Source organism: Pteronotus mesoamericanus, unplaced genomic scaffold, assembly GCF_021234165.1.
Source record: "Pteronotus mesoamericanus isolate MK-2021 breed Mesoamerican mustached bat unplaced genomic scaffold, CSHL_Meso_final contig_130, whole genome shotgun sequence".
Taxonomy (NCBI): domain Eukaryota; kingdom Metazoa; phylum Chordata; class Mammalia; order Chiroptera; family Mormoopidae; genus Pteronotus; species Pteronotus mesoamericanus.
Genome location: NW_026555060.1, coordinates 31,281,730 through 31,308,321, shown reverse-complemented (window position 1 = coordinate 31,308,321; position 26,592 = coordinate 31,281,730). Strand labels below are relative to the sequence as shown.

Sequence of the window (26,592 nt, the reverse complement as noted above, 5' to 3'; positions counted from 1 at the left end):
GAACATACAGGACACGCCCAAGTAAATTTGAATTTCAGATCAACAGCAAATCCTTCTTTAGTATAAGTATGTTCCGTGCAATACCTGGACATACCCTGTAAAAGTATTTGTTGTTAATATGGAATTCAAATTGAGCTGCATCTTATCCGGTGCAATATTGTGATTTATAAAATAGTTGTTCTTCACCAATAGTTCCTGGCTCACAGTTCCCCAAACCCTTGGAATGTCCTAAGTGTTAAGAATAAAATAGATGTATTTTGTTAAGGGGTGACTTTAGATCCTGTCCAAGAGTGGCAGCTGGTTGTCAGGAGAACCAACCCTATGATGAAAGGGTTGGAACTTTCAGTCTCATCCTTCCCACCCCTCCAGGAAAGGAGCAGGGGCTGGAGGTTGAGTCCAACCTCCAGTGGCCAACGACTTAGTCAATCATGACTATGTAGTTATCCACAAAACCCAGGACGGCTCGTTGGCCCTTTTTTGGAGCTGATATGTTGAAGAACCAGAATGTTTCCCAAGCTCCTTCACTGTGGACCTCACTCTATTTCTTCATCTGACTATTGATTTGTATCCTTTATTTTCATTAGTAATAAATAGTAATCTAATGAGTAAACAGGTTTTCCTGATTTCTGTGAGCCATTTTAGCAAATTAACTGAACCCGATTCGGGGGTTGTGGGAATGTCTGATCTATAGTGGGTTGGTCAGAGGTACAGGTAACAACCTGGACTTGGAATTGCCATCCCGAGTTGGAGGGGGTCAGAGCCTGGACTTGTGGTTGGCAATGGAATGTCTGTGTGTGGGGCAGTAGTGGGACTGAAACTTTAACCTGTGCTGTGGAGTCTAATCCCCTGGTAGAGAGTGTCAGAATTGAGTTTAATTCTCAGACACCCTGCTGGTGTCTAAGAATTGTTTGTTGATGTGGCAGAAGCCAAACCCAACTTGGGACGGGGTCCAGGAACCCTATTCATCTTTCAACCCCAGTCTCACTATATCACATCCTTGCTGTGAACGCTGTTTAATTAATTAATTAATATTGAGAGGCAGGGGAGAGAGAGAGAGAGATCAATGTGAGAGAGAAACACCGATTGGTTGCCTCCCATATGGGCCCCAACCAGGGACCAAACCCTCAACTTAGGCATGTGCCCTGACTGGAAATTGAACCCACAACCTTTTGATGTATGGGACAATGCTCCAACCAACAGGGTCACACTGGCTAGGGCCATGTTCACTCTGTTTAGAAGTCTCTTTCCTATTATCTCCACAAATCAAAATTATTTCCATCCTTCAAATCCCTGCCCAAATGCCACTTCTCTCATGAAGCTGCCACCAATAGTCCTTCCTGTGTAGAATAACTCTTTCATGGCCCTTATCCACTAGGTCCATCACACAGTTTACTACAAGTCTTGCTCTTTTAGACCATATTCTTTTCTGGAAGGATTTGAGAGAACAACTTCTTGTTATAATAAACAGGAAATGCAGTACAAGATTCCACTGAAACTCGAACAGTTGAAAGAATATGGTTGAACTTAAACTCTCAAGGGAAATAAGAGGGTCAAACAAAGCCAATATATGGAGAAACCCAAGATTGGTTTGGGATAAACATAAGAATTGCATTCAACATGGGTATCTTCTAACCCTTCCCTAGCATGTATCTGCTGTAGTTCTCCCATCCCTTTCCCTTCTGATGGTTCTGCTTAATCAAATGGCTTTTCCCTCTCTATTGCAGGTATACGTCAAACCAATAGTGCCCCTTTAGACACGATGCAAAACCAAGAGGAAAGTTTATAAATCTTATTCCAGGGTAGAAAGTGTGCACACACCCAACCCAGTCCACATTATGTGGTGTCAATGTACATGGTAACAGTTTTACTCAAATGAGAGCTGCTAGCCCATATAACCTATTATGTGTTCCTAATTTACTATACTAAAATATCAACATGGCAGAATTTATTTTTGAACTCCAGATTTTCTAAACACTTCTAAGTGGCGATTAAAATGATGTAGAACAGAATTGTGTCTCAGAAACCTAAGCATTAGGGAGGAACATTGATGGACTCTTTCTGGGAACTTTTCAGGGGGTACAGAGATAAACAGGAGATGGTAGAATGTCAGAGCATATATGGTAGGTGAGGGGAGGCAGAGGCAGAGAGAGAGTCAACAAATGCAAAGAGAAGTCTGCGGGAAGAGGGGGAAAGAAAACCCCAAACAACAAAATGAAACCAAACTCAAATCATAGGAAAAAAAGGTTTCATACAACACAGTATCAAAAAAGTAAAAGGAACACACTAAATGCACAAACTGGTGGCAAGTCCATAGCTTATGTGATAATATTTAGAGAGAGGAAGGCAGAGAGGGAGAGAGAAAGGGGGGGGGAGGGAGAGAGAGAGGGAGAGAAACATCAGGTAGGTTTCTTCTCATCTGTTATCTAAAGGTTTTACAGAGGTGATAACTTTAACAATAATCTCTCCAAGGTGGGCAGGAAGGCTTCAGTCATTGGTTTTAGGATCTGTTTTTGCCATGTAGGCATCCAACTCAGCATCCCAGTGTCCTTTTGTTTTCGACATGTATGCATCCAGTTGGCTGTCTAGCTGCTCCTTGGTTAGTATAGGGCAAGCAACAGCATCTCCCTCTTGTCCACAGCCTCAGCCTCAGCCTCCAAAGCCTTCTCTTCCCCAACATTTCTTACCCCTACTTCTACTGCCAATTCCGCCGTGATCCATAGCTCCATGCTCTTGAGCCTCTCTCCCAAGGACCTCCGTGACTTCAAACACCACGTCTCCTTTAAGCCCATTGGGGGAGCTATGGCTTGTCCACTTAAGAGAAGGCTTTGACCTCAGAGTGACATCCTGCCCCTAAGTAGGGTTCTCATAACATGTCCCCATGTAGTCCTCCTCTGGGCAAGCCTCTCTAGATTATGGCCAGGCCTCTATAGGGTGCCTGTATGTTACTGTCACCCAGGTGCTGCTTTAAACTCGTAGCTGCATGGCACCACCTTGCAGAGGCCCAGCCCTTGGACATACCCTTCCACACCCACTGTCTGGACTTGCATGTAAAGTCTGCTTAAGTTTTAATGCTGCTGAGACAGAGGGTCTATTCTCCATCTGCTGGGCCAGTCTTCTGTTTCTGGCACTGGCTCGCCACTGTTGTTGCTGCACGGAAGCCCAAATATTCACTGGCATCAGCTATGTTTTCCTCAGCATATAAGCAAAGTGCTCATTTAGAGACATCTTGGTGGTAATTTTTAGCACAAATTTTGGTGCTGCCTGTGCAGCCATCTTCAAATTCTGAGGATCAAAGGAAAAGGATGCCAGAGTTCCTCTTGAGGGTGTCATCATGGCAGCAGCAGGCGGGTCGGGCTGGCCGCTCTTGAGTTGACAGTGGATTGGGTTAATTGAGTTGAGCTTGGGTTAACTTGGTTGGTGGTTGGTTAGACGCGTAAGTGGTCGACTGCTAGGTTAGCTTGTTGGCTGGCTGACTGGTCAGCCTGTCTGCCTGCTCGCCCGGCCTGCCCTATCCTGCCTTTCCTCTGTCCTACCACAGCTGCTGCCTCCTGGCCATGCAAACCTAGACCAGATTCCTGAAGGCAGAGATATTCTTTCTGCAGTGCTCCTTGCTTATACCATCCATTCGTTCAACAGGTTTACAGAGGGCCTACACTGTGCCAAACACAAACAAACATAAACACTGATCTTACAGTGAGTTTTACAGTTTTGTAGGAAAGACAAGTTTTATTCAAACAGTCATGAAAGTTACATGAAGGAATATTACAAAGTGCTATGAGAGAAGGTCCTTTAGACTGGGATCAGGGAAGAGTTCTCTGGGAGGATGACATTCAGCGACCAGTAGAAATAAGAGTAAACCACATGACAAGACAAGAAGAGAAGTTTCCAAGAAGACAGAGGTAGAAGAACATTTGGTCTGTTTGAGGAACTGAAAGAAGGTCCGTGACATGAAGTGTGACATAGAGAGGGGGCTTTTTACACTGATGCCCAGGAGGCAGGCTGGGCTTTGTGGACTTGTAGGCAGCCTAAACCTGAGTTTTATCTTAAGTGAAGGATTATGAGCCAGGGAGGGACACAGTCTAATCTGTTATAGGCTTTTTTCAGGCTGCTACTTGAGAATTATATGAAGGGAAATACAAAAATGGAAGCAGAAAGACCAGTTAGAGGCTGTTAGAGTAATTCAGGCAAGAGAGTGGCCAAGTTTACTCTTGAAAAGTGGTCACACACTATTTCCGGTCCCACCTGCTGTTTCAAAACTTGACCACTCTCTGTGAAGAGGCGGAGTCTGTTTCCTTCCCCTTAAACCTTAAACCCAGATTGTTGGGTTTAAAATTGTTGGTCAGCCTCGACAAATGGGATGTGGGGAAGTGAAAGTGCTTGATTCTCAGCTAGGTTAGAAAGGCGACCAACTTCTGCCTGCATGTACACATACCCCTTCCCCGCAATCCCATATGCTCACCCTGGGAACCAGCCTCCACCCTATGAAGCTCACAGTAGTCTGTATGGAGAGAGCTCTGGGAGAGCCCATGTGAAAACCTCAGGCTCTAAATAAGAGCAGAATGGACTGCCAGACACAACTGCGACCCCAGTCACTGTGGAGCAGGTGTGAGTTACCCTTGTCATGCTGTGTCTCAATTCCTGACCCACAGAATTCATGAGCATGTTTTACCATCTTAAATTTTGGGGTCATACTCTGGTTTCTCTTCAAATCAAGTAAATCTTTCACCTTTTACTAAAGATTTCTGTGGAGAGGAACAACTCAGAGTCTTAACCCAATTTTTTGAGGCCTTGTTTTGGCAAGGCAAAAGAAAAAAAATTCTATGTCAGATGTTATGCAGCCACAACACCTGAAACAAGAGGACATTGGCCGGAACTTATGTAGTGACAGTGGATGTGGAAAAAAGTGGACCTATTTGAGATGCCAAAAGGAAATAAAATTAACAAGACAGTCCTGGAAGGGACAGATAACTAACTTCTCAATTATGAAGGTTTGAGGGAAGGCCCAGATGGAATACATTTTTAGAAATCTTTCTTTACATTTTTAATGATGCATTTCATCTTGAGAGCTTTGTTCATTTGGTTTAATAACCTGATAAACTTTAATAAACATTAGTAAATGTTTACTATGGTCTTATCCTCTTGTTGGGGTCTTCCCTTTATCATTAAGTAGTGTCCTTCCGTGTCTCTTACATAGCCTTGGTTTTAAAGTCTATTTTGTCAAATACAAGTATTGCTACCCCAGCTTTTTTTCCCTTTCCATTTGCATGAAATATCTTTCCATCCCTTTACTTTTAGTCTGTGTCTGTCTTTCAATCTGACATGGGTTTCTTGGAGGCAACATATATATGGGTCTTGTTCTTTATCCATTCAGCTACCCTATGTCTTTTGGTTGGAGCATTTAAGCCATGTACTTTTAAGGTGATTATTGACAGATATGTAATTTAGTACCATTTTATTGTTAGACTACTTCCCTCTTTTTTTTTTCTCTTCCTCCTCTTAAAGCAAGCCCTTTAACATTTGTTGCAGTACTGGTTTGGTGTTAGCAAACTCCTTTAGCTTTTTCTTGTCTGGGAAGCTCCTTATTTCTCCTTCAATTTTAGATGATAGCCCTGCTGTATAAAGTAGACTTGGTTATAGGTCCTTGCTTTTCATCACCTTGAATATTTCACACCATTCCCTTGGGGCCTGAGATGTAACTGTTGAGAAATCAGACGACAGTCTAATTGGTGCTCCCTTGTCTGCAACTACCTGCTTTTCTCTTGCTGCTTTTAGGATTCTCACCTTGTCTTTAAGCCTTGCCATTTTAATTATGATGTGCCTTCGTGTCTGTCTCTTTGGGTCCAACTTGTTTGGTATCCTCTGAGCTTCCTGGACTGGTGTGTCTTTTCCCTTCACCAAATTAGGGATGTTTTTTGGTCATTATTTCTCCAACTATGTTGTCAATCCCTTGCCACTCTCCTCTCCTTCTGGCATTCCCATGATGTGGATGTTGTTATGCTTCATGTTGTCCCAAAGGTTTCTTAAGCTCTCCTTGTTTTTAAAAAATCTTTTTTCTTTTCATTGCTCTGCTTGGGTGTTTTTTTCTGCCTTGTTTTCCAAATCATTGATTTGATCCTCTGCTTCATCTACCCTGTTTATTCTTTTTTCCTGTGTATTATTTATTTCAGATATTGCCCTCCTAACTGGTCCATTTTGTATGGTTTCTATGTCTTTTTTCATGCTATTGAGTATCCTTATAATCATTGCTCTAAACTCTCTGATAAGTTGTTGTCTCCATTTCATCTAATTCTTCTGGAGAATTTTCTTGTCCTTTCATTTGGGGTCTGTTTCTTTGTCTTCCCATTTTGGCTGCCTTGTTGTGTTTGTTTCTATCTATTAGGTAGATCTGCAAAGACTCTGGTGCGGACCTATGTCAGATGCTGACTGTGATGGGCCCTGGGCAACCTGTTCAGAGCTATTAGGGATCCATAGCTTGTGGCTCCCTCTGCTGGGCCTAGGTATGTGCAGAAAGAACCAGGCTGCACACCAAGGCCGGTTCTTACCAACACCAGGCCCAGTAGAGGGTCAGCTCAAGTCTCAGAGTTTCCAGAGATTCACCTCTGCCTGCAGGCTTTCTGCACAGGTGTCTAACCCATGGCCTGCAGGCTGCATGTGGCCCAGGATGGCTGTGAATGTAGCCCAACACAAAATCATAAATTTACTTAAAATCTTTTTTTGCTCATCAGTTTTCATGAGTGTTTGTGTATTTAATGTTTGCCTCAGGATAATTCTTCTTTCAATGTGGCCCAGAGATGCCAAAAGATTAGACACCCATGCAAGGGTTAATCAGTGAATGTCTTCCATCTGTACTCCTCAGCATCAGGGCATAAGCACCACAGGATGAGGCAGAGTAATTTCTGCAGGCAGGGCTATTGCTTCCCCTCAGGCTGATGTCATCTGGAGAGGAGTGCTCTGCCTGAGCAGGGTGGCCTCTGCAGTATGGGGAATGACTAAACACAGGGATCTTGGTGGCTGTTCCCTCAGTTCTCACCCCAGAGCCACCAGCCCCGGATTCTCCTCATGTCACTAGTCCACTCTGCCTTCCCTTTGCTGGAGTCCGGGATAAGTGGCTGCAAATGGAATTTTGTGTATTGGCCCTTTATGAGGCTCTCTGTGTCTCCAGCTCTCTCTTCCTGGTAGACAGAAACCCTGCTGCTTTTCACAGCCCTATGTTATTTGGGTTCCTTTCCCAGTTCTGGTGCTATAGGCTAGGGATCCCAGCTTGGGGTTGAGACCCCACACTTCTCTGGGGGAACCCTCCAGCTGCTGAAATATCCCTCCAGGACTTCAGCTGCTGCCTTTGGGAGCCCAGCCAGCCCACTTGTGCCTTCTCTGTAGTCCCTACCAATCACATTGTGGTGATGTGGCTTCTTCCATCTGTCTGTGGTTATAAGGCTTCTCTCCAGCTAGTGTTCAGTTGATTATTCAGGATGATTTCTCTACAATTCAGTTGTAATTCCAGATGGTCCTGGGAGGAGGTTAGTGTAGCTTTCACTTATTCCTCTGCCATCTTGGGTCTCTCTCAGGGATTTGTAAAATTTGATTTGTTTTCATTAATTAATATGTTGACATGGATAAATATTGAAACCAAGTTTTCTTTTTGATAAAGAAAACGGAATCACCTGAGCACTAAGAGGGGGAGTTCCCGAGGAAGGAAGGAGAAAGAAATACAGATGGTGCCTCCATAACTACTCTGGTGTCAGCCCTTCCTCCCAACCTTGATGCTGTTCATGGTGATGGTGCTGGTGCTATTGTTATTAATGACACCAATGGCTAACATTCATGGTGCCAGGCATCACAGGCATTAGCCCATCTCATCCTCACAATAAGCATGGAAAACAAGTGCCATCATTGCTCCTTTTACAGGAACCAAACAGGAGGGAGTTGAAGTAAATTGTATAAGGTCACATGGCTGGTAGCACTAGTGCGGGGACCCACACTCAGCTCTATGTGGCTGGAGACTGTTCCTCACCCTGATACCATCTCCACAGACGGCTTCATGTCCCTCACAACTTCAAAAGCCTTAATAAGTGGCACTCTCTGCTCTCTAGAACTTTAAAGTCTGAGCTTAAGAGTGAATGTTTGTGTCTTTGCTAAGGGCATGTGGCAGAGACCCTAACTGCCCCTCAACTTTACTTCTCTCCTGGGATAGTGTGGTTAAGCTGTGGTCAGTGGGACTTGAATGGAAATGACACATTTGCCTTCTTGAGAAAGGGGTATGACTTCGACACTCGTCCCGTTCTCTGGCTGATGAGCAATCCTGGACCCCAGAGAAGAGGGCCCTGAGAGGATGGCAAGAACCACCGGGAGTCTGCCTCACTGACCTAACTCACCCCAGCATGGTTTTGCCCAGGCTCTTATGTGGGAGAGAAATAAACTTGTGTTTATGCTACTGTTATTTTATATCTTAGCTATGGAGCAGAATTTATATTCTAAGGTAGGCTACCAAGAAGGTGTGAATAGAGTGCTATGGAGTCTTTGAGAAGAAACAATTATATTTTAGAATGTATGTTTTTCATTACTTGCAGACCTCTGTTACTGAGTGCTTTTTTCCCTCTAATGTTAAATAGTAAAATTGAGTTAGCTAAGTGTGGGAAGAGTATAAGATGCCCAGAGCAATGTTCCCAGAAACAGGACTATCTGCAAGATTTTCTCCTTGGGTCTTTACATATACCTAGATCTTAGTTGATTGTGGATTTTCTTTTTTCTTTTTTCTTTTTTTTAAGATTTTATTTATTTTAGGGAGGGGAGGAGAAAGAGAGGGAGAGAAACATCAATGTGTGGTTGCCTCTTGAGCACCCCCACTGGGGACCTGGCCTGCAACCCAGGCATGTGTCCTAGATTGGGAATCGAACTGGCCACCCTTTGGTGTGTAGGCTGGCACTCAATACACTAAGCCATACCAGCCACGGCTGATTGTGGATTTTTAACAAAACAGGGAAAATAAGACCTATGCATACTATAGGCTGGCCCAGATGAAAGCTCTAAAACTCTGAGAGCTTCTTTAAAGTTATCACAGACTATAATGAAAACAGAAATACCCTACCCCATCCATGTTGTCTGTGTCTTCCCACTCCAAGTATTTTAGTTATTAGCTTCCTGTAATGTCCATATCAAGAGGCATTTTTAAAAAAGAAGATGTATAGGTTATTTCTGCAATGTTTTAGTCTGTTTTTTTTTACTTATAAATGTATACCAACAATTTTATAGTTACTATCTGAATTTTGTGTAGAGATGACTCAATATAAAAAGGATTTTTCTAAATCAACAAGACAAACAAAACACCATTGAAAATGTAATGCAAGAGATGAATTTCATAAATGGTCCCAACCAATGGCCCCTCTGTATCCAGGCACAGGGTGGTGCCCTGTCACACTGACGCTGAGCTTTGGCTAATGGGAGGGGATTATCTGCACAAACAGAGCAGAGAGCAGAAAAGGACCTGAGTCTTCCTCTTTCCTCTGCCATGGTCATGAAAATAAGCCTGGGCCAACCTAACGGAAGAAGAGACCACGTAAGCAAGCTAGCTCCATCTTAAGCCTGCCAGCTCGCGTGACCCACCAGCTGACTACAGATGCATGAGTGAGCCCATTACCGGCTGTGCTCAGCTATGCAAAACCACCTGGCTGACCTGTAAACTCTGAGAAATAATAAAAATCTTTGCTGTAATCAAAACAATCAAAAGTTTTTGCTGTAAGTTGCTGAGTTTTGAGGTAGTCTGCTACTAAGTAGTGGCTTACTGATACAGATAAAAATAGGAAAAGGAAATAAAAATGGCCAACAAACAAATCTAAAGATCTTCAATCTCATTCATAATTAAAGAAATGCAAAACTAAATCAATTAAATATATCAAGTTAGTAGAAATGAAGAGTGGTAACGCACAGCTGTGGTGAAGGTATGGAGGAATCAGTACTTTCACACATGGTAGATTTTGAAGGTATTTTGGCGATTCCAAGTCTGGTGGGTGGGCATGGCACTCAAGGTCCACTCCAACCTCCTTTTAATGATTTCCTACATTGCAGAAGCCTTAAAATTATAAACTACACTTCCCGGGCTCTCTTAGAGCAAGATTTCTGGATGTGAACTGGATTTTGCTAATGGCCTCAGTGTGAAGAGGGGCAGTGCTCCTGTTGGCAGACACTGCTGGTCCACAGTCTACACTGATAACTAAACTCTGCTGCCTCGTCTCCACTCTGTGAAGGTCTCTGGAGCAGTAAAACTCTGCACAAGTTATTTAGCACTGCAACCTTCCTTCTGTTGTTTCAAGTGCCCCAGATGTACCGCTCCCCTGTGATTATGCACTGAGCCTTTGCCAGCCTGGGAAGAAGCAACAAGGGATTGGCTGATACAGAAGGCTGGCTGAAATGCAGGTTCTTAGGCCAGATAAGGTGCAGTAGCAGGGCCTGGATGGCTGATAACATGATTATTTCCGGGTGTTTTTCTCAGGAATACCTAGGCCTGTCCTCATTATATGGGGACTTACCTTTCTCAGGGATGTTGTAAAACCTTTATGGTAGACCTTTGTTATACATACCAGGCAAATCCTTCCTGTTTAGCTAAGGTCAGAGGCTAGCCCTCCTACCTTTTTTTATCCTTAAAAAAAAAATCACATCACCCTAATTGGCTTTTGATCCTCTCCACACCATTGCTGGCTCACGAAAGCAATTTTAAGAAATTTAAAGACTATCAAACATTCACTATTGTAGAAATTGTATTGGGTTGGCCAAAAAGTTCGTTTAGTTTTTTCCTGGATGATGGCTCTACTAGTGCTTAGTTGTCTTTAACTTCATTTGAAACAATTTTGTTAGATTGTATTCTGACAGCTGCCATAGTGTCATCACATCATTGTGCATTTTTTAAAGACTTATCAAAATTGGATTTTTGTGCAGTCATTTTAATGCTAAAGATGAGAGAAAATATACATTTTCAGTATATTATGCTTTATTATTTTAAGAAAGATAAAAACACAAATGGAACAAAATTTTGTGCAGTGTGTGGAGAAGGTGCTGTAACTGATCACATGTGTCAAAAGTGGTTTGCAAAGTTTTTTGGTACTACTGACATTTTAGCCAAATAAATCTTTGCTGTAGGGTGTCTTATGTATTGGAAGATGTTGAGCAGCACTCCTGGCCTCCGCCCACTGCAAGCCGATGTACTCAAAATATCTAAATCAATAAAGTTATTGGTAAAAATGGAAAGTGTGTCTTTTATTTTCTGGAAAAAACTAAACAGACTTGTTGGCCAACCCAATACATACGTGTTCCGTAAGTCCCACACCCTCCAAATACTGGTGGTAAATGAAATACGGAGGTGGCTTCCATCTGAAACTTTCCCATATCTTCCGCCTCTCTCCCCTTCTGAATATTCCCTCTGTACCTGGAGCTCCGCCTACCCCAACTGCTTGCAGGACCTGCCCCATCAGTGAGCCTTTGCTTTCTCACTGCTCCAATTTCCTCCTACCACTGGATCCTTCTCCATGTCTCACCTTTCCTACAAAAACTGTTCTGTCAAACTACCTTCTTATGTATCTCTTTTTCTTCACCACTTGACACATCCAAAGAGCAGAGACCCGCTCAAGTCCCACCATCTCCCCAATCCCGTACTCAGCCCTGACCTTCTGGTATGGGATCCAATAGCCTTTCTTCAGTTCCCACCCCCTACCTGCTTGCTTTAAAACAAAAACAAAACAAAAAAAAATTACAACATAAAAGAATATGGACAATAATATGGTGGAGTACTAGGGAAAGATTAAAATAACAGTTCACAAAGTTTTTAAGAGCATTAGGATATGCTTACAATATAAAGTTGCGGGGTGGGGGGAAACTGCATCTATTGCATCATCTCAAATATATACATTTAAAAGACTAGGAGGAAAAAAAGCAGTGACTTCTGAGTAGTGGAATTATAAGTTATTTTTGTTTTCTCCTTTACTCGTGTATTGTACAATGAGCCTTAAAAAAACCTGGAGGAATAAAAGGGACATTTCTCTGGTTTGCCACCTGCTCGTAAATTCTAGCAACACCACGGTTAAGTTGGATTTAGTGCCTGACCCTCCCTATTCTCATTGCTTGAACTTCCTTCACATCTAGTTCCCCCTTTTTCTTTGGCCTGAGTTTGGTCATTTCTTTTCCATTTTGTAATTTCTATTTTTGTAAATACTTTCTTGGTAATTAATATATGTCAGGTCCTGGCTATTTTAAAATGTTTACAATTCTTACTGATTTGTATCTCTTCCCTGGATTTCTGCCTGATAAATCTCAGGAATAGACTGTCACAGTAGATCAGTTGCTTTTTCCGGACCAGCCAAAAGCTCTGAGGAAGCGACTCTTAGTTGAGGCACTGAACCCTGGTGAGCGTGCAGGTGTGTTCTCTGGAGGGGAGACTCCATGAGCCACCCATAGCAGTCAATGCCCTTGGTCATGTGGGTGGGGGAGCTTGGAGCTGTGTGGAGGATGGATTTGAAGAAAACAAGATCGAGAACAGGAGGAACAGTTAGGAAGCTGCGGCTAACAGTGGTCTGGACAAGAGTCTGAGAGCTTGCACCAGGGAGTCTTAGTAGGGCTGGAGCGGAATAGACTGGCAGGGCTTCCTGCTGGAGCAAGAGTCAGAGATTCCTGGTTTTCAACCTTGGTGACTAGGTGACTTGCAGTGTCATCAAGTAGGGCCGTGGACATAGGCACACATGTAAGCAGGTTAAGGGGAAACTTAGGTTTTGAATAAATTGAGTGTGGGACAATTTTAGAATGTCTGTATAAAAAAGGTACATCAGACAGCAGAAAATAAAATTAGAGACTGGAGTGCCACAAGTACTAGGGTGCAGGTGAAATGGGGAGAATGGATGAGATGGTTCTGGGAGCATATGCAGAATATGGACAACAGTAAGTTGGAGATAGAAGCAGGCACACTAGCATTTATAGGACAGGCCCTAAGAGAGGCACTCCTTATGGAGAAGAAAAAGGAGAAGTCAGAAAGAAAATTCCAGGAGAGTGATAGAACAAGCTTCCAGAAGGTGGGAGTGATGGGTAGTTAAACTGAATGGATCAGTAACATGAGGGTTAAAACTCTATTACTTTATTTGGTAATTGGGAAGTCTCTAGTAACCTCATAGAGAAAAGCTTTGTACAGAGCAACAGCCAGGCTGGACTGCAGTGGGTGGAGCAGTGCCTATGAGTGGATGGAACTGAGAGTAGCCCCTTTACAGGATGCTGGGTGAGAAAGGATGCTTGGGATGGAACAATAAATAGGAGGGGCCGCACTACGCAAGGGCCAAGGGATAAAATGAGATCAAGGTGCTCGGCACAGAATCTAGGACATAGTTAAGTGTTGAAGAAACATGACTTGATATCATTCACTTGTTGATCATATAATAATCTCAAATATTACAATGTGCCAGACTCTGTTCTGGGCCTGCAGATTTAGTAAGTAGAGAGCTGACATTCTAGCGGGGAGACAGGCAAGAAACAAGATAAATAACTCAAAATTTATAGTATACTTGATAGTGGTAAGTGCAAAGGGAAAAAAACTAAAGAGATATAAAATGCTGAAGAGGAAAACAAAATTTTAGATTGGGTAGCCTGGGAGGGCCTCACTGAGGTGACTTTTAAGACCTAAAGAAGTGAGAAAAATATAACTAGAAGTAGGAAATAATACTAATTATTATCACTATTGTCATTAGCATTCTTAATACATTTTACAGTAAGCTTGTTCCTATTATCACTACTAGCTTTGCCACAATTGATGTTATTATCATTACTGCCATCTCTGGAACTCCTGGGAACAAACATGTAATCAGATAGTCTCTCATTGCTGCTGGACGGTGAGCTAGTATGAGTGGCTACAGTAGAAGCAAAGCAGAAGCTGTGAATGGGTCTTGTGCATAGTCATTGGATATTAACAGCTGCTTCACATGGATGCTGAGCCGTTGAGGAAGCCAGCACTAGGCTGTTCTTCTATCCCACCTGCACATGACAGGACTGTCTTCATAACCAAAGGGCAGAGACGCAGACATATCTAAAGCCACAGGAAATGTAACTGCAGCTTGAATCAGTGCAGATGCAATGTATGTGACGCAGAGGTCACGAGACAAGATTATATAATCAAGTTGTGTTACTGCCAGATGTTTATTTGATTGTTGGGGACAGGACTCAGCCAGTAACATCTGGGAATAATTAAGAACTGGAATTTCTGGCTGTCCACCCAGCCCAGTACACCTCCAAAAGTAGCTCGGTGTGTGACAAGTTCTTAAGGGACTACCCTGAACAAGGGGATTAGGCCTTGCTTGTGATGGATGCATTCAATCTTTCAACAGATTGACTTGGACTGACTACTGTCCTCTGCAATTCAGAAAAAATTACCCTAAAAAAAAGAAAAAGAATCCAAATGCCTGAGGACTCATCCTATTTACAATGTTTAATTTGCTACGAATTTTTTTAAAAGGTACAACATCAAGTGTTCGTTCCTTCATAATCACAGGTTTCAGTGGCAGATGGCATGGGACAGGAAATGTGACCCACAGGCTTTAACAAAAAACCCCATTCCTCAACTGAGGTAATAACAGAAGAGTTTTGAAAATATCTTAGATGCATCTTTTAGGTGTATTTATTATCCCAAGGGAATAAATACAGAACTCGTCTAATAAAAAAAATAATCTCAAGATCAAAGAATAGCTTAACTAGCAGTGCTTAGAATATAGAAACATTTTCATTAATTCCTTGCAAATGTCTGTATAAATAAAACAGATTATAAGTATTTCTTTCCTGGCTACCAAACTAAGTTAAACTTGTTCCTACAACCAAGAAAATGCCTATGAAAGAAAATAAATAGACCAATTATATATGGTTCAAGCTAATAGTAATCTGTTATATTTTTAATATTATTATTGCCTTACCATATAATATTTACTATAAAACATTTCACATATACACATATATATATACAATATAATACAGTATACATATATAGGTATTATATTCACACACATTACATGCTTCTCTAAGGAGCCCAGACACTGACTTCACAAATACCAAGTCTCCTTGAAGGCCACGATGAAATGCGGGTAAGGGGAGATTCTGAGTGTGCCTGCCCTCCAGCTAGGAAGCCAGTGTCCACATCTTCTGTGAATCTCAGATGCAGTGGAGAGTGCAGGAGGCTATACGAAGACTTCATTGAACCTGGTTGACTAGCTGCAGCATTTAAGTTACCATGAGTTTTATGCCTTTGTTTAGAAACACCTTCATGCTGTCGTACTGTGGCTAAAGCGCTGAAGGATGTCTGCACTCCGTGTGAGCTGCTGCGCCAGGGTGCCCGTGAGGTCTGGAGAGTCCCTCAGCCCAGACCGCAGAAGAAACTCGATGCAGGCCTCGTGCTGACCCGCGCAGGCCAGGTGCAGGGCTGAGAAGAGACAGAAGCCATGTGAACTTGGTGCATGACCCCCAAAGCAATACTGACCTAGTCAGTTGCTCTTAACAAAAATATTCTTTCAATTGTACAGGTTTTATATTTCCATAATCCATCTGTATGACTTTGCCTATACAAGATCAAAACATTTTCCCTTTTAACCAGATCGGATTGGAAATGGCTTTAAAATAGTAAGACCGACTGGAAAGGATTTAAGAACCTTGCCTAAAACAACAAAGCAAGTTTATGAGACATAGACTTTAAATGGTATAGAAAACATTTTCAAAGTTTCATGAAATCTCTGTGTAAGTAAAAATATTACCATGAATAAGAATGATGTGACCAAACCCTCCACCCCGCCAAATGCAATAAAACAAAAACATCTGACAAATCTTCCTGTTCTGGTTAGAAATGGGCACTGAAGGCACCCTGGCTTCTGTTTTCATCTTTGGGAGAAAGTCTGTGTCCTTGAATTTAGTGACCATCCTCTGTAGCCTGAGAGTGAGTAGTTAATTATCTATGAGGTTTTGTTCTTTTTAAATCTCTGAGTCTTTGAAGCACCATGAAGCTCCCACTAAACTCCTGAAGAATGATGCACAGAATGTTACTGAGGTTACTAAACTCAGAGTTTAAAAGATTAGCTCTCAAAATATCCTTTTGAGCCCTAAATTGAGAAAATTGTAATGGCTATAGTTTTTAAGTATACTTCAAACAGATTACCTATGAAGAATCTATAGAATGAATACCTGGATAGCTGGTAACATCATGGATGAAAATAGAAAGTGCTTTTATGCCACATATATTTTTGCAGTTTAAAATAATAAAAACAGTAATAGTAACAGCAGTAGTAATGAGTGGTAGTCATCATTGCCATGGTAACAGTAACAGTTCTATGGCTTTGCAAACAGAGATGTTGTTTTAAAGAAGTTGCTGAGCTAGTATTAGAATATTAAAACCGATGTTTTTAGCCCTGGCCAGGTGTCTCGGTTGGTTGAAGTGTCATCCTGTACACCAAAAAGTAGTGAGTTCAATTCCCAGCCAGGGCACATACCCAGGTTGTGAGTTTGATCCCCAATAGAAGTGCAATTGATGTTTCTCTCTTTCTTACTCTCCCTCTCTCTCTCTCTAATCAACAGAAGTATCTTCAGGTGAGGATTTAAAGAAAAAAATGTACAACCTTAGAAAAGAAAAACATTTTTTAAAGTCCATGTGTTGTTTATATTCCATTGACTGATAATTTCCAAGGCACAAAGAAGTCGTACCTGATCGATTTCTTTCATCTTTAGAGTTGATGTCAGCACCCAGGGATATGAGCATCTGAACTGTGCTCACATGTCCTTCCTAAGGGTTGAAATAAACTCGTTACCACTGTGACAAGGACCTTTAAACATAAACACTAATGTATATATTAGGTCCTTTCTCTAAAATACTCAACTGCTAAAACTGATTTTCATATCTAAAGGAAAACTCATTATATCACCCTCAAATTAAAGAGAGGTTTTGGTGATATTCAGTTATTAGAATATAGATGGTCAATTTTGTAGGCCAAACTATCAACTAAAACAGTTGGATTTCCTTCAGTGTAATGAGTAGAATTATTGTGATATCTTGTGAACACACAACTCCAAAATTATCCCAAGCACATATACTCTTTGCTAAAATATTTAGGGCAGAAATAAACTAGAAAAAAATGGTCACCTCTCCTGGATGGGACTCTCATCGTAGCTGGCATTATCATTCATGAGGCAATTCATACACTTTCTGTCTAGCCAGTTAGTCTGTTAGTATGTGGTGAGACTAAAGTCAAGGTTGGAGGTTCAGTCTTCTATGGATGGACCCACCAGCTTCCTACTTCCCTGCCCCCATGGCCACAGACCACACTGATAGCCCACCCTCGTTTATCTATCTACTTTCTCATAGGGGAATGCAGGTAAGAATGTGTAGTTCACCAGAAAATATTTACTCTTGTTGCTAGAAAAACAAGTAAAGGCAAGTAGCCAATCATGTTAGAGAAAATAAACAAAAGGCTTTCAGCATTTAAACGGGAGGATATAAGCAGCTATTTTTGTAGTGAAAACTTTTTGCATGTGTTAACTATTTTATACATTAGAGAGGCCAGTAAATGCAATTCCCTTACCTCAGTTAAAGAAATTTTAACTTCTGAAATCTACCATAAGGATAGAGAGCTAGGAATTTGATACAATGGAATTTTACAGCTTCAAATAACACCATTCTTGATTACAAAAAAAAGGGCAGAAGGAAACAAAGTCCAGGCATTTTATGGAATAAAGGGTGTTTTTGGTTTCTACCTAGCAACCAATAAAGGCAGGTTTCTATTTAAAGGGACACAGGGCTTCAGACCATGAACATTTCAGGAACATATCGTGAGCAATTTCTTCCACAGAGGCGGAGCCAAAGGAATAGAACTGTGGAGCTATTTATCAGTGGAGTAAGGCAAGCCTAAGGAAGCAGGGACACCCTTACGAAAAGAAACAAACCTTAGCTGCGTAATGAAGTGCTGTGAGGTGGGTCGATGTTGCTCTCATGTCTACATCAATGCCAAGTTCAGAGACCAAAAACTGGATGGCTTCACTCTGCCCAGTGACTGCTGCCCTGTGTATAGCCTGGGCCCCCAGGGAATCCTCAGCAGAAATGCAAGCCTAGTAGATTGGGAAGAGATAGGAACAAAAATAAGAAGCAGAGAAACCTGGGTCCATGGCTCTTCTGACATTTTAGGTAAACTTTGGGGGCTATGTATGTTTTTCTGGGCCAATGTGTTATAGCTTTTGTTAGACTCTTAACAAAAGAGTTAACAAAGACCCTATAAACAAACAAACAAACAAAAATGGTTAAGATTCAATGCTTTAAAGCAGGGGTTCCCAACTCCTGGGCCATGGACTGGTATTGGTCAGTGGCCTGTTAGATACCCAGCCACAGGTGAGCGAAGCTTCGCTTGCCTTACCACCTGAGCTCCGCCTCCTGTCCGCCCTGGCTGTGGAAAAATTGTCTTTCACAAAAGCAGTCCCTAGTACCAAAAAGGTTGGGGACCAATCCTTTGATCCCCAAAGTACAAAAATGTACTCAGTGGGGAGTTGGTTGTTTTTACTATAAAACAGCTGTTTATTGAATTCTTACTTTGCTAACTGCTTTATATACATCATACTATTTACTTATTAGAGTAACCCTCTGAAGAATTTATATTTGTTGGCATCTTACAGATAAAAATACTGATGCTTAAAGAGGTCAGGAGGTCTCACAGGGGGACCGTGGCAGTACTGGGATTTGAACCCAGGATATGACTATGATTTCTGTTTATCCTATGACCTAAAACTCATATGAAAAACCGAAGGAATAAAATCAAACCATTGCTGTACCTTATGTCTTTCAAGGAGCAGCCTGGCTGTGTTGATGTGCCCGCACTGAACTGCATCCATAAAGGGTGTGAGGCCACACTTGTCTCTGCAGTCCGGTTCATACTGACACCTAGAGCCCAAACAGAATATAACAGACCTGAGAAAAGCCACTGCTTCAAACCCAATGGACAGTTGACTCTTGAACACCTGCAGTAGGTGACATGCCCTACAAATGATCTGTGAAAATCTGGAGCACTCTCCCTCTTTCCCCATATCTCAATATCAGAACTTAGCTCTTCAACACTGTCAATTTCACGCAGTAAATCTGCTCCTCCTCTAACCTCTGTCATCCCACATTACGGACTAGCATCTCTCCAGCTTCTCTTGCCAGAAGCCCTGAAGTCATCCCTAAGCCCTCATAACCAATATATGACCAAAACCTCTCAATGCTGCATTCAAAAAAAATTTTTTTAATTGTGTCTTTCATTCTATGCTTTCACCCCTTAAGACAATAGACAAGAGTCTCCTGACCATTTTCCTCACCTTGGCTTCTGCCTTGCTAATCCATTCTCACAGCTACCAGAATAATCTTTTCACCATACGATTTGGGTATAGCCTCTCCTGTTAAAAACCCTTTCCGGAACCAAAGCACAAAACCTGGAACCTCAGCATGACCTCTGCTGGCCAAGACAATGTGGCACCAACTTACCTCTCTAGGTTTCTCCCACTGACATACCTACCACCCTGTGCGTACAGCACACTGCCTTCTTCCTGGTGGTCCTTTCTTCTAGGTCCTGCTTATTTCCTGGTCCTCCCTGTCCTACCATCTTCTTAGTCCCACCTCCCACCTGTCCTATCTTCTTACATTTCTACGTTTCTTACCATCCTACCTGCCCCACTGGCTTCCTGGTCATAACCTTTCTTCTTCTGGGTCCCACCTTCCCTTTTCCCATTCCTACCTTCAACCTCCTGTCTTATCTTCTCAGTCTCACCTCCCATCAGTCCAATCATCTTCTCTTCCTACCTTCTTCATGGTCCTGCCTTTTTCCTGCTCTCTCACTTGCCCATCTCTTTGCCGCCTTTGCACTTGCTGATCCTCTTCGCTTAGAACACTATTTCTGCATTCTTCACTTGGCAAACTCCAGCTCACCCTTCAAATCATGGCTTCAATGTGACCTCACAGAGGCCTGTCTTCTCTCCTGCGTCAACAGTACCCATGCTTCCTTTACCATGGTATATTTTTTATTTGTAGTATTACAGGTTTTCCCTGCTATCGGAAAGTAGAGTATTCCTATGAAATCAATGAAAGCCAAAATGGTGTAAAATGGTACCTCCATCTTTCTGAAAGTTTGCATTACAATATGCCACTTCACTTTTATGAAAGACCTACATTAGTACAGTAACAGTTTTTCTCATAAAAGTGAAAATCCTTTTCAGATTTTTTTGGTTTGTGAAAACAGGAAGTAACATGGGTCTTATGCAGAGGCAAAGTGGGATAATGCAAACTTTCAGAAAGGTGGAGATACCTGTATTACCATTTATAATTTTATGGTATTTATTTCTCTGATTGTTTATAATTGGCTTCCACACTAGCCTATAGGGAAAGGACTGGTTTGTTTTGCTCACCACCCAGCACCTAACACATAGGAGGTGCTTAAAAAAAATGTTTGTTCAATGAATTATTTATAAATTTTCAGACAACCAAGTATGTTTCAACTTGCAGCAGACAAGCCCTGCACATAAGCCGTGCTTTCGAGATACTGCATAAGTTCTCTTCTCATCATACAATATGTTGTCTTCTCAGGTAATCTCTTCTGCTCCTATGAATTCAATCATCATTTCTATGTTGATGAGGCCCACATTTGTATCTCAGCCCATGTCTGTCCTTTGGGCTTAGTATCTGTGCCTCTAGCTGCCCCCCTGATGTCTTTGCTTGGATGTCTCACAGATACATGCAACTCAACGTGTCCCAAAATGAAACTGTCATCTGCTCCCACAAAACCTGCTCCTCCTCCACTGCTCTCTACCTCAGTAAATGGCACAAGCACTGTCACACCAGTTGCTTAAGTGAGAAACCTGAAAGTCATCTGACTTTTCCTTCTCCCTCATTTGTTTTATTGAATTATTCCCCTAGATCTATTGATTCTACTTTAGTATTTCCAAATCTTTTTTTCATCCCTACAGTCAGCTTCTCAGTCCAGCTACCATGATTTCTCTCCTGTTTAACTACAATAGCCTCCCACCAACTTTCATAGCACCCACTGTTGCTTCTCCAATTCATTCTCTATTTTGCAACCGGAGAATCTTTGAAAAATGCAAATTTCTTACCACCCACCTCCAACGCTTAAAATACTTCCGTGGAATCTTACATGCTTAGGATAAAACCTAAAACCTGGCCTTCCTCTCCAGCCTCACCCTGCACCATTCTCTCCCCACCCCGCCACCCGCCACCCGCCAAACTATGGGCTTCAGCGTATACTGAACTTCTTTCATTTCCTTACATGCACTGTTTTTTCCAGGCTCAGAGCATTCCTGGGTACTGTTTCCTCGGTCTGGAATGCCCTCCTGCTTCCTACTCTCTATCTCCTTCAGGTCACAGTTTAAATATCACTGGCACTGAGATTCCTTACTCCTAGGCCTAGTTGTGTCTTCCTGTCATATGTTCCTGTAGGGGTCCTGCAATTCCTTGTAATGGGCACTAGACTAGCATGACGTGTGCAGTGTCTGTGACTTCCATGAGAGGGAAACCACGTTGTCTCATTTCTATTGCAGCCCCTGCATCTGGTACAATTCATAATAGGTACTGAATAAATAGATGAATATTGTTGAATGAATAGACAAATAGCTCATGTTTCTTAAGCTATTTTTGTTTTATATTCTTTATCTGCTTATGTCCTTTGTTCATTTCTCCTTTGGTGCCTTAATTGCTCTATGAACAATTTGCTTGAGCTCTTCATGTAGCATCGATATTAACTGTCATAATTAGCAAGTATCTTCCTCCATTTTGTTTTGTTCTTACCTCTGAAGAAGCACCTTTACTGCCTCTAAACAGCCATGCATTGCTGGGAGAAGAGAGTTGAGAATTAGAGCTTTTAGGTGGACACGTACAAGGCTTCTTTCCTCCTGGCACCAGTCTCTGTCCCATCTCTTTAGCTATGACTTACAGGAAGGTATAATTATATTAGGTACATTAATAAAAATTTGGCTGGATAACTGATAAAGAATGTTGTTAATGAATAGGTTCACAGCCAAAACTGATTATCTTGTGTTTTTGAGTACTTTCATGACAAATTTTCAATCCTAGACTTATCTCTTCACTTTTGTGCTGGACCAGTCAGTTTTTGCCTAGAATATGTAAAACATTTTAAGAGTAATCCATGACAAAATAACCAAGAACTTAATTCTTCTATTAAAAATAACTATAATCAATAATAAAGATCTTTGACTATCTGTGCTCTACTACTTTGTGTAAATAACTAGGTGCTGTTTCTCCAGAAGAGTGGTGAGTCAAACAATCAGTGAAAAGAGAAATGTTTTCTACTCACTGGCAAAGCTGTAAAAAGAATTCCTTGGTCCCTACCTGTCCCCTGTGGCTAGAACAAATGTATGCCTATTTCCTAAACTATATCATGTCACAAACATTGATTTTTAGAGAAACTAACAGCTCTATATTCTAAATATACTCTCTATAAGGCTGAAAATTATTTTCTAAATTTCTTGATCTGGCCTGTTGAGCTCAATAACATTCATTTCATCTTATGCCACAGCATTTTTGCTTTTTACTAGTTTAAAATACTGTACAAATAGATAATTCAGAATTAAGAATTATTCAAAACAATGAAAACTGTACCCCAAATTTATATTTGACATTATCAGTAGATAAGTCAAATACCCTCATATCCAAATATTTATAAATCCCTGTATTTATTTAAATGGGTAGTGCTGTGGTAGGTATTGCTGAAGATATTTTAAAAACTGTCTCTTTTCCTACTGCCTTTAATAATAAAAGCAATATGAAAATGATCATAAAATAGTAGCAGCTAGTTCTGTGCTCATGTGTTAAGTACTAAGGGGTTTATATATATTTGGCTCCTTAAATCCTGTAAGAACCTTGTGATATGGGCATCATTATCATCATTAACTTGTTGACGAGGAAAACTTGTTAGTAAGGAACAAAACCAGCTTGCCATCTAACTAGCTGGGGAGAGCAGGAATGATATACATGAAAAGTGAACTAAGAGAAGAGCATGTTAAGTGCCAAATGACATTAGCTTTGAAAACTAAGTGTATGCCAACACCCCAAAGCTGCTCTTATTCCCTGATCTCTATTTTGTAAAACCTCCAACTTGATGGCATCCTGCAGTGCTGGGGAAGGCAACATGCACATCCCTGCTTGCATCCCTGCAGAGCTCTGGGCCATACCTGCTGTGTGCAGAGGAGTTCTGCCAATTTTGCTCTCGGTCTTCCAGGAATCTGGGGAAACAGTGAGCAAGTACTGGATGATCTGAGGGTCACCTTCTCGGCAGGCGATGTGGAAGCTGTTCCAGCCATCTTTGTTCTTCAGAAGTGGATCTGCGCCATGTTCCACAAGGTCCTGGATCACTTCAAGATTCTTCCTTGTGCAAGCCATCATCAGAGGAGTCCTAAGGCCATATAGGACAAGCTGTGAGGTGGACGGGCAGCTGAGACATTAGAAGGGTGCGACCAGGTCTTTAAAAAACATATATCCTTGGTAGAGATGAAAAACCTAGAGGACTCAGGGGTCTGGGAAGCAGGAAACACTGGCAACTTCTCTGCCTGTCCTGAGGACCCTGGGTGCAGTAACAAGGGGAAAATAATTGTCATGTAGGCATGCCTGCAGGAAGGGAATACAGAGGAGGCCAAGCTGCTCCTGAGCTAGTTTATAGTATGGCATTGAATCTAGGCAGAGCACATACAACCATAAAGTGTGTCCTGAAGAATACTGCATAAGAGGAACTCTGCTGGACTTACCCCACTCACTTCAGTCAGAAACCATTTGTTAATTACATTGTGTTGAAAAGGAGTTTAGAAAGAGCATTTGACACAGCACCTAGCCATAAGAAGCATATGCTAGTGAAGCAAATAAAACTGTGTGATTACAATAAGTATCTGAACTGACTTGTCTCTACAACTATAGGAGACTGAACTACATAAATTGATTTGGGGTAAGCCATTTCACCTCCATGAGCTTTTTGGTTTTTTGTCGGCAAAACAAGGGGGCTATGATTTCTGAAAAGCAGGGTCAGATCTTGTTTATCTCCTTGTTCCCAGGATTAGAACCTGTGTCTGACACATAGTCATAGCTCACTATACTTGGATGATTTCTAAGGTCTCATCATCAAGAAGGTAATGTAGTAATGATAGCAAATGAGAAATTAAGGGGGAAAAACCCAGGTAAATGAAGGCTGAAATCTTCAAAAGGAGCTTCACAGAGAGAATGAATCTTGAGCAAGGCGGGATAATTGGAAAAGCAGGGAAGGTATTTCAGAAAGCCAAAAAGGTAAGAATGGGAAAAATGTCTCCTGTGACTATACACATCCCAAATACATAATCAAATGAATCTCCTCCTTTTAGTGTGTGTGTGTGTTTAATTTTAATTTTTTGGAAGCTGTTTCCTTATCTGAAGAATTATTTTGAGGAGTGTATGAGTATTTGCCTCTTGGAACTGTCTTTATTTTTTTAAACCTCACCCAAGGAAATGTTATTCATTTTAGAGCGAGGAAATAAGGAGTGGGAGGAGGGGGGAGAGAGAGGGAGAGAGATCTGATCAGCTGCCTCCATGTGTGTCTTGACCCAGGGTTGAGCCCACAAACTTTTGGTGTGTGGGACAAAGCCCTAACGAGCTGAACCACAAAACCAGGGTTTAGAACTGTCTTTATATCAATTTACCAGCAGCACAAGAAAATCAGTCTTGTGCTTTAGTCACAGCCAAAGTGAAACCCTCAAAACACAACCAGGCCTACTCCAATCCTTAGTGGGCAAAATACACTTTACTGTATATGGCTGTCTGCTATGTTTCTTATTTATATCTCAATCAGGAATTATTTGTATGCAAGAACTTCATTATGTTATGAATCTCATGGCCTTCATAACCGCTAAGGAGCCAGACATAGTGACTACTGAAAACAACGCTGGTCTAAGAAAATGCATTTGGTTTGTGTGATGGTACAAGTGAGTAGCTTGACTGTGGAGGTGGTTATGCAAGGTTTAATACATGATAAAATCACAGCACCACCACCTACACACAAGCATGTATAATCTGGTGAAATGTGAATAAGTATACTGTTTGTAGCAATGTCAATTTCTTAGTCCTGTTATTATAATGTAACTGTGTAAGAGGTTAACCTAGGGGGAGTCTGGGGAAAGGGCACACGGGGCTTCCCTGACCGTTTCCTTCTGTGAACATATAACTATTTCAAAATGAAAAGTTAAATCAATGCCATTGGTGAAGTAATCATTTACCTAGATGCCCCCAGAAGAATTTCGTATGCCGGGGCTCATGTTATATGTAGTACAATTTGATATTATTCTATCCGATAATATTCTGCACTGTTCTTTTATAAAGGGAAACAAATGCCTGGACCAGTTGACCCCCATAAGGGTAGGTACAATGTGCCCTAATGGGGAAGGCTGAGAAGCCATGCAATAGCGGCAGACAAAGTAAATGGGGATCTATGATTCTGCGGAAAGGGTATCTTTCTGAACTCCCACTACCTACCAGTCACCCCTCTTCAGACAGTCGACCGTGGCTCCTCGGCACAGCAGGTACTGCACGCAATCCTGGTGGCCCATGGAGGCAGCTTCGTGCAGAGGCCGCTTGTAGTCTCGGTTGGCGGCCTCGATGTCCATATCCCAGTCCTCAGCCAGACAAGCAAGTATGTCCCGACGCCCGTGGCGGGCGGCGCAGTGCAGCAGGGTGTCGCCCATAGGCCCCGGGCAGCCGGCGCCCCCTCCTCTCTGCAGCTCCTCTCGCAGGACGCACAGCTGACCTTCTTGCACCAGCCTGAAGAGCCGCCTCGGGTCCCTGGGCGCCGCCATGGTCACCGGGGCCAGAAGGTGCCCGAGTCCCCTGACCGCCCCTGTTTGGGGTGGGCGTACTTACGCCACGGGGTGTCCGTTTCCCACTCCGGACCCCGCCCGGCGTTGGGGCGGGGGAGAGACCGCGCTTCCCTTTGCCGGGTGGTTAGTGCGCCTGCAAAAAACTCACCTCGCAGGTGGCTGCGAACGCGCGCTCCAGGTGCGGGCGCAGTCGTGTTCGAGGACGCGCGGCACTTACGGAGGCTTCCGCCTGCACGGATTTCATTTTGGGGCAGAACACTCGGTAGTCGGTGAGCAGCTCTCAAACCCACCGGGAGGGGCGCGTGCCGCCTGGAGCCCGCCGGGGACCGCACTCACTCCGCGCCGCAGTAGGGCCAGTACGGGACCTGACCGCCTCCAGGGGGTCAGTGAGGTACCCGCACTAGTGAAGGGCTCCGATCCGGGCCAGCTCAAAGGTAGCTCCGCGCCCACGAGACACCGATAAAGGAGCCCGGCCGGAGCTACCGCCCGTACTCTTCAGCAGGGAGATACCACCCTTAGGGCTGCGGTGGGGTCCGGCGCATCCCGACCCAAAGGCAGTCCCTCATCGAACTGTAGCCAGCCTCCGCCCCACTGCGGCCCGTCCTTGGGACCCCGAGAGCACGGAGGAACTCTGGGAAAGTTTCCATTGGTCTCCTCGCGGTAGCGGAAGCATGGGCGGGGCGGGGCCGCTAGCCGGGGCCGCGCCCCCTCCGCACGCGCGTT

General features: G+C 42.7%; 1 protein-coding gene, 1 non-coding gene and 1 pseudogene across 2 annotated transcripts; 1 reads left to right on the top strand and 2 right to left on the bottom strand.

The window, feature by feature from the left end:
• Positions 1-2,484: 2,484 nt before the first annotated feature.
• LOC129084565 (chromatin target of PRMT1 protein-like) lies at positions 2,485-3,273 on the bottom strand (annotated as a pseudogene).
• Positions 3,274-4,688: 1,415 nt separating this feature from the next.
• Positions 4,689-4,804, top strand: LOC129087759 (U5 spliceosomal RNA). The gene has a single exon (XR_008530928.1). It is a non-coding gene; the product is annotated as a U5 spliceosomal RNA (small nuclear RNA).
• Positions 4,805-14,926: 10,122 nt separating this feature from the next.
• ANKRD16 (ankyrin repeat domain 16) lies at positions 14,927-26,460 on the bottom strand. The gene is made up of 7 exons (XM_054594076.1): positions 25,529-26,460; positions 23,212-23,432; positions 21,809-21,851; positions 18,811-18,919; positions 17,935-18,096; positions 16,699-16,777; positions 14,927-15,430 (listed from the first exon to the last, which is right to left on the bottom strand). Exons 1-7 carry the CDS (start codon positions 25,846-25,848, stop codon positions 15,273-15,275), a joined length of 1,092 nt encoding a protein of 363 aa, XP_054450051.1. The 5' UTR covers positions 25,849-26,460; the 3' UTR covers positions 14,927-15,272.
• Between the last annotated feature and the right edge of the window lie 132 nt (positions 26,461-26,592).

Excerpts from the sequence above, each read along its gene's own strand:
- ANKRD16 (XM_054594076.1), bottom strand. The coding sequence starts at position 25,848 with ATGGCGGCGCCCAGGGACCCGAGGCGGCTCTTCAGGCTGGTGCAAGAA. Across the intron at positions 18,920-21,808 it reads GTAAAGGTGCTTCTTCAGAG|GTGTCAGTATGAACCGGACT; the intron begins GTAAGAACAAAA and ends TTTGGGCTCTAG. Across the intron at positions 15,431-16,698 it reads AGATGAAAGAAATCGATCAG|CCCTGCACCTGGCCTGCGCG; the intron begins GTACGACTTCTT and ends GTCTCTTCTCAG.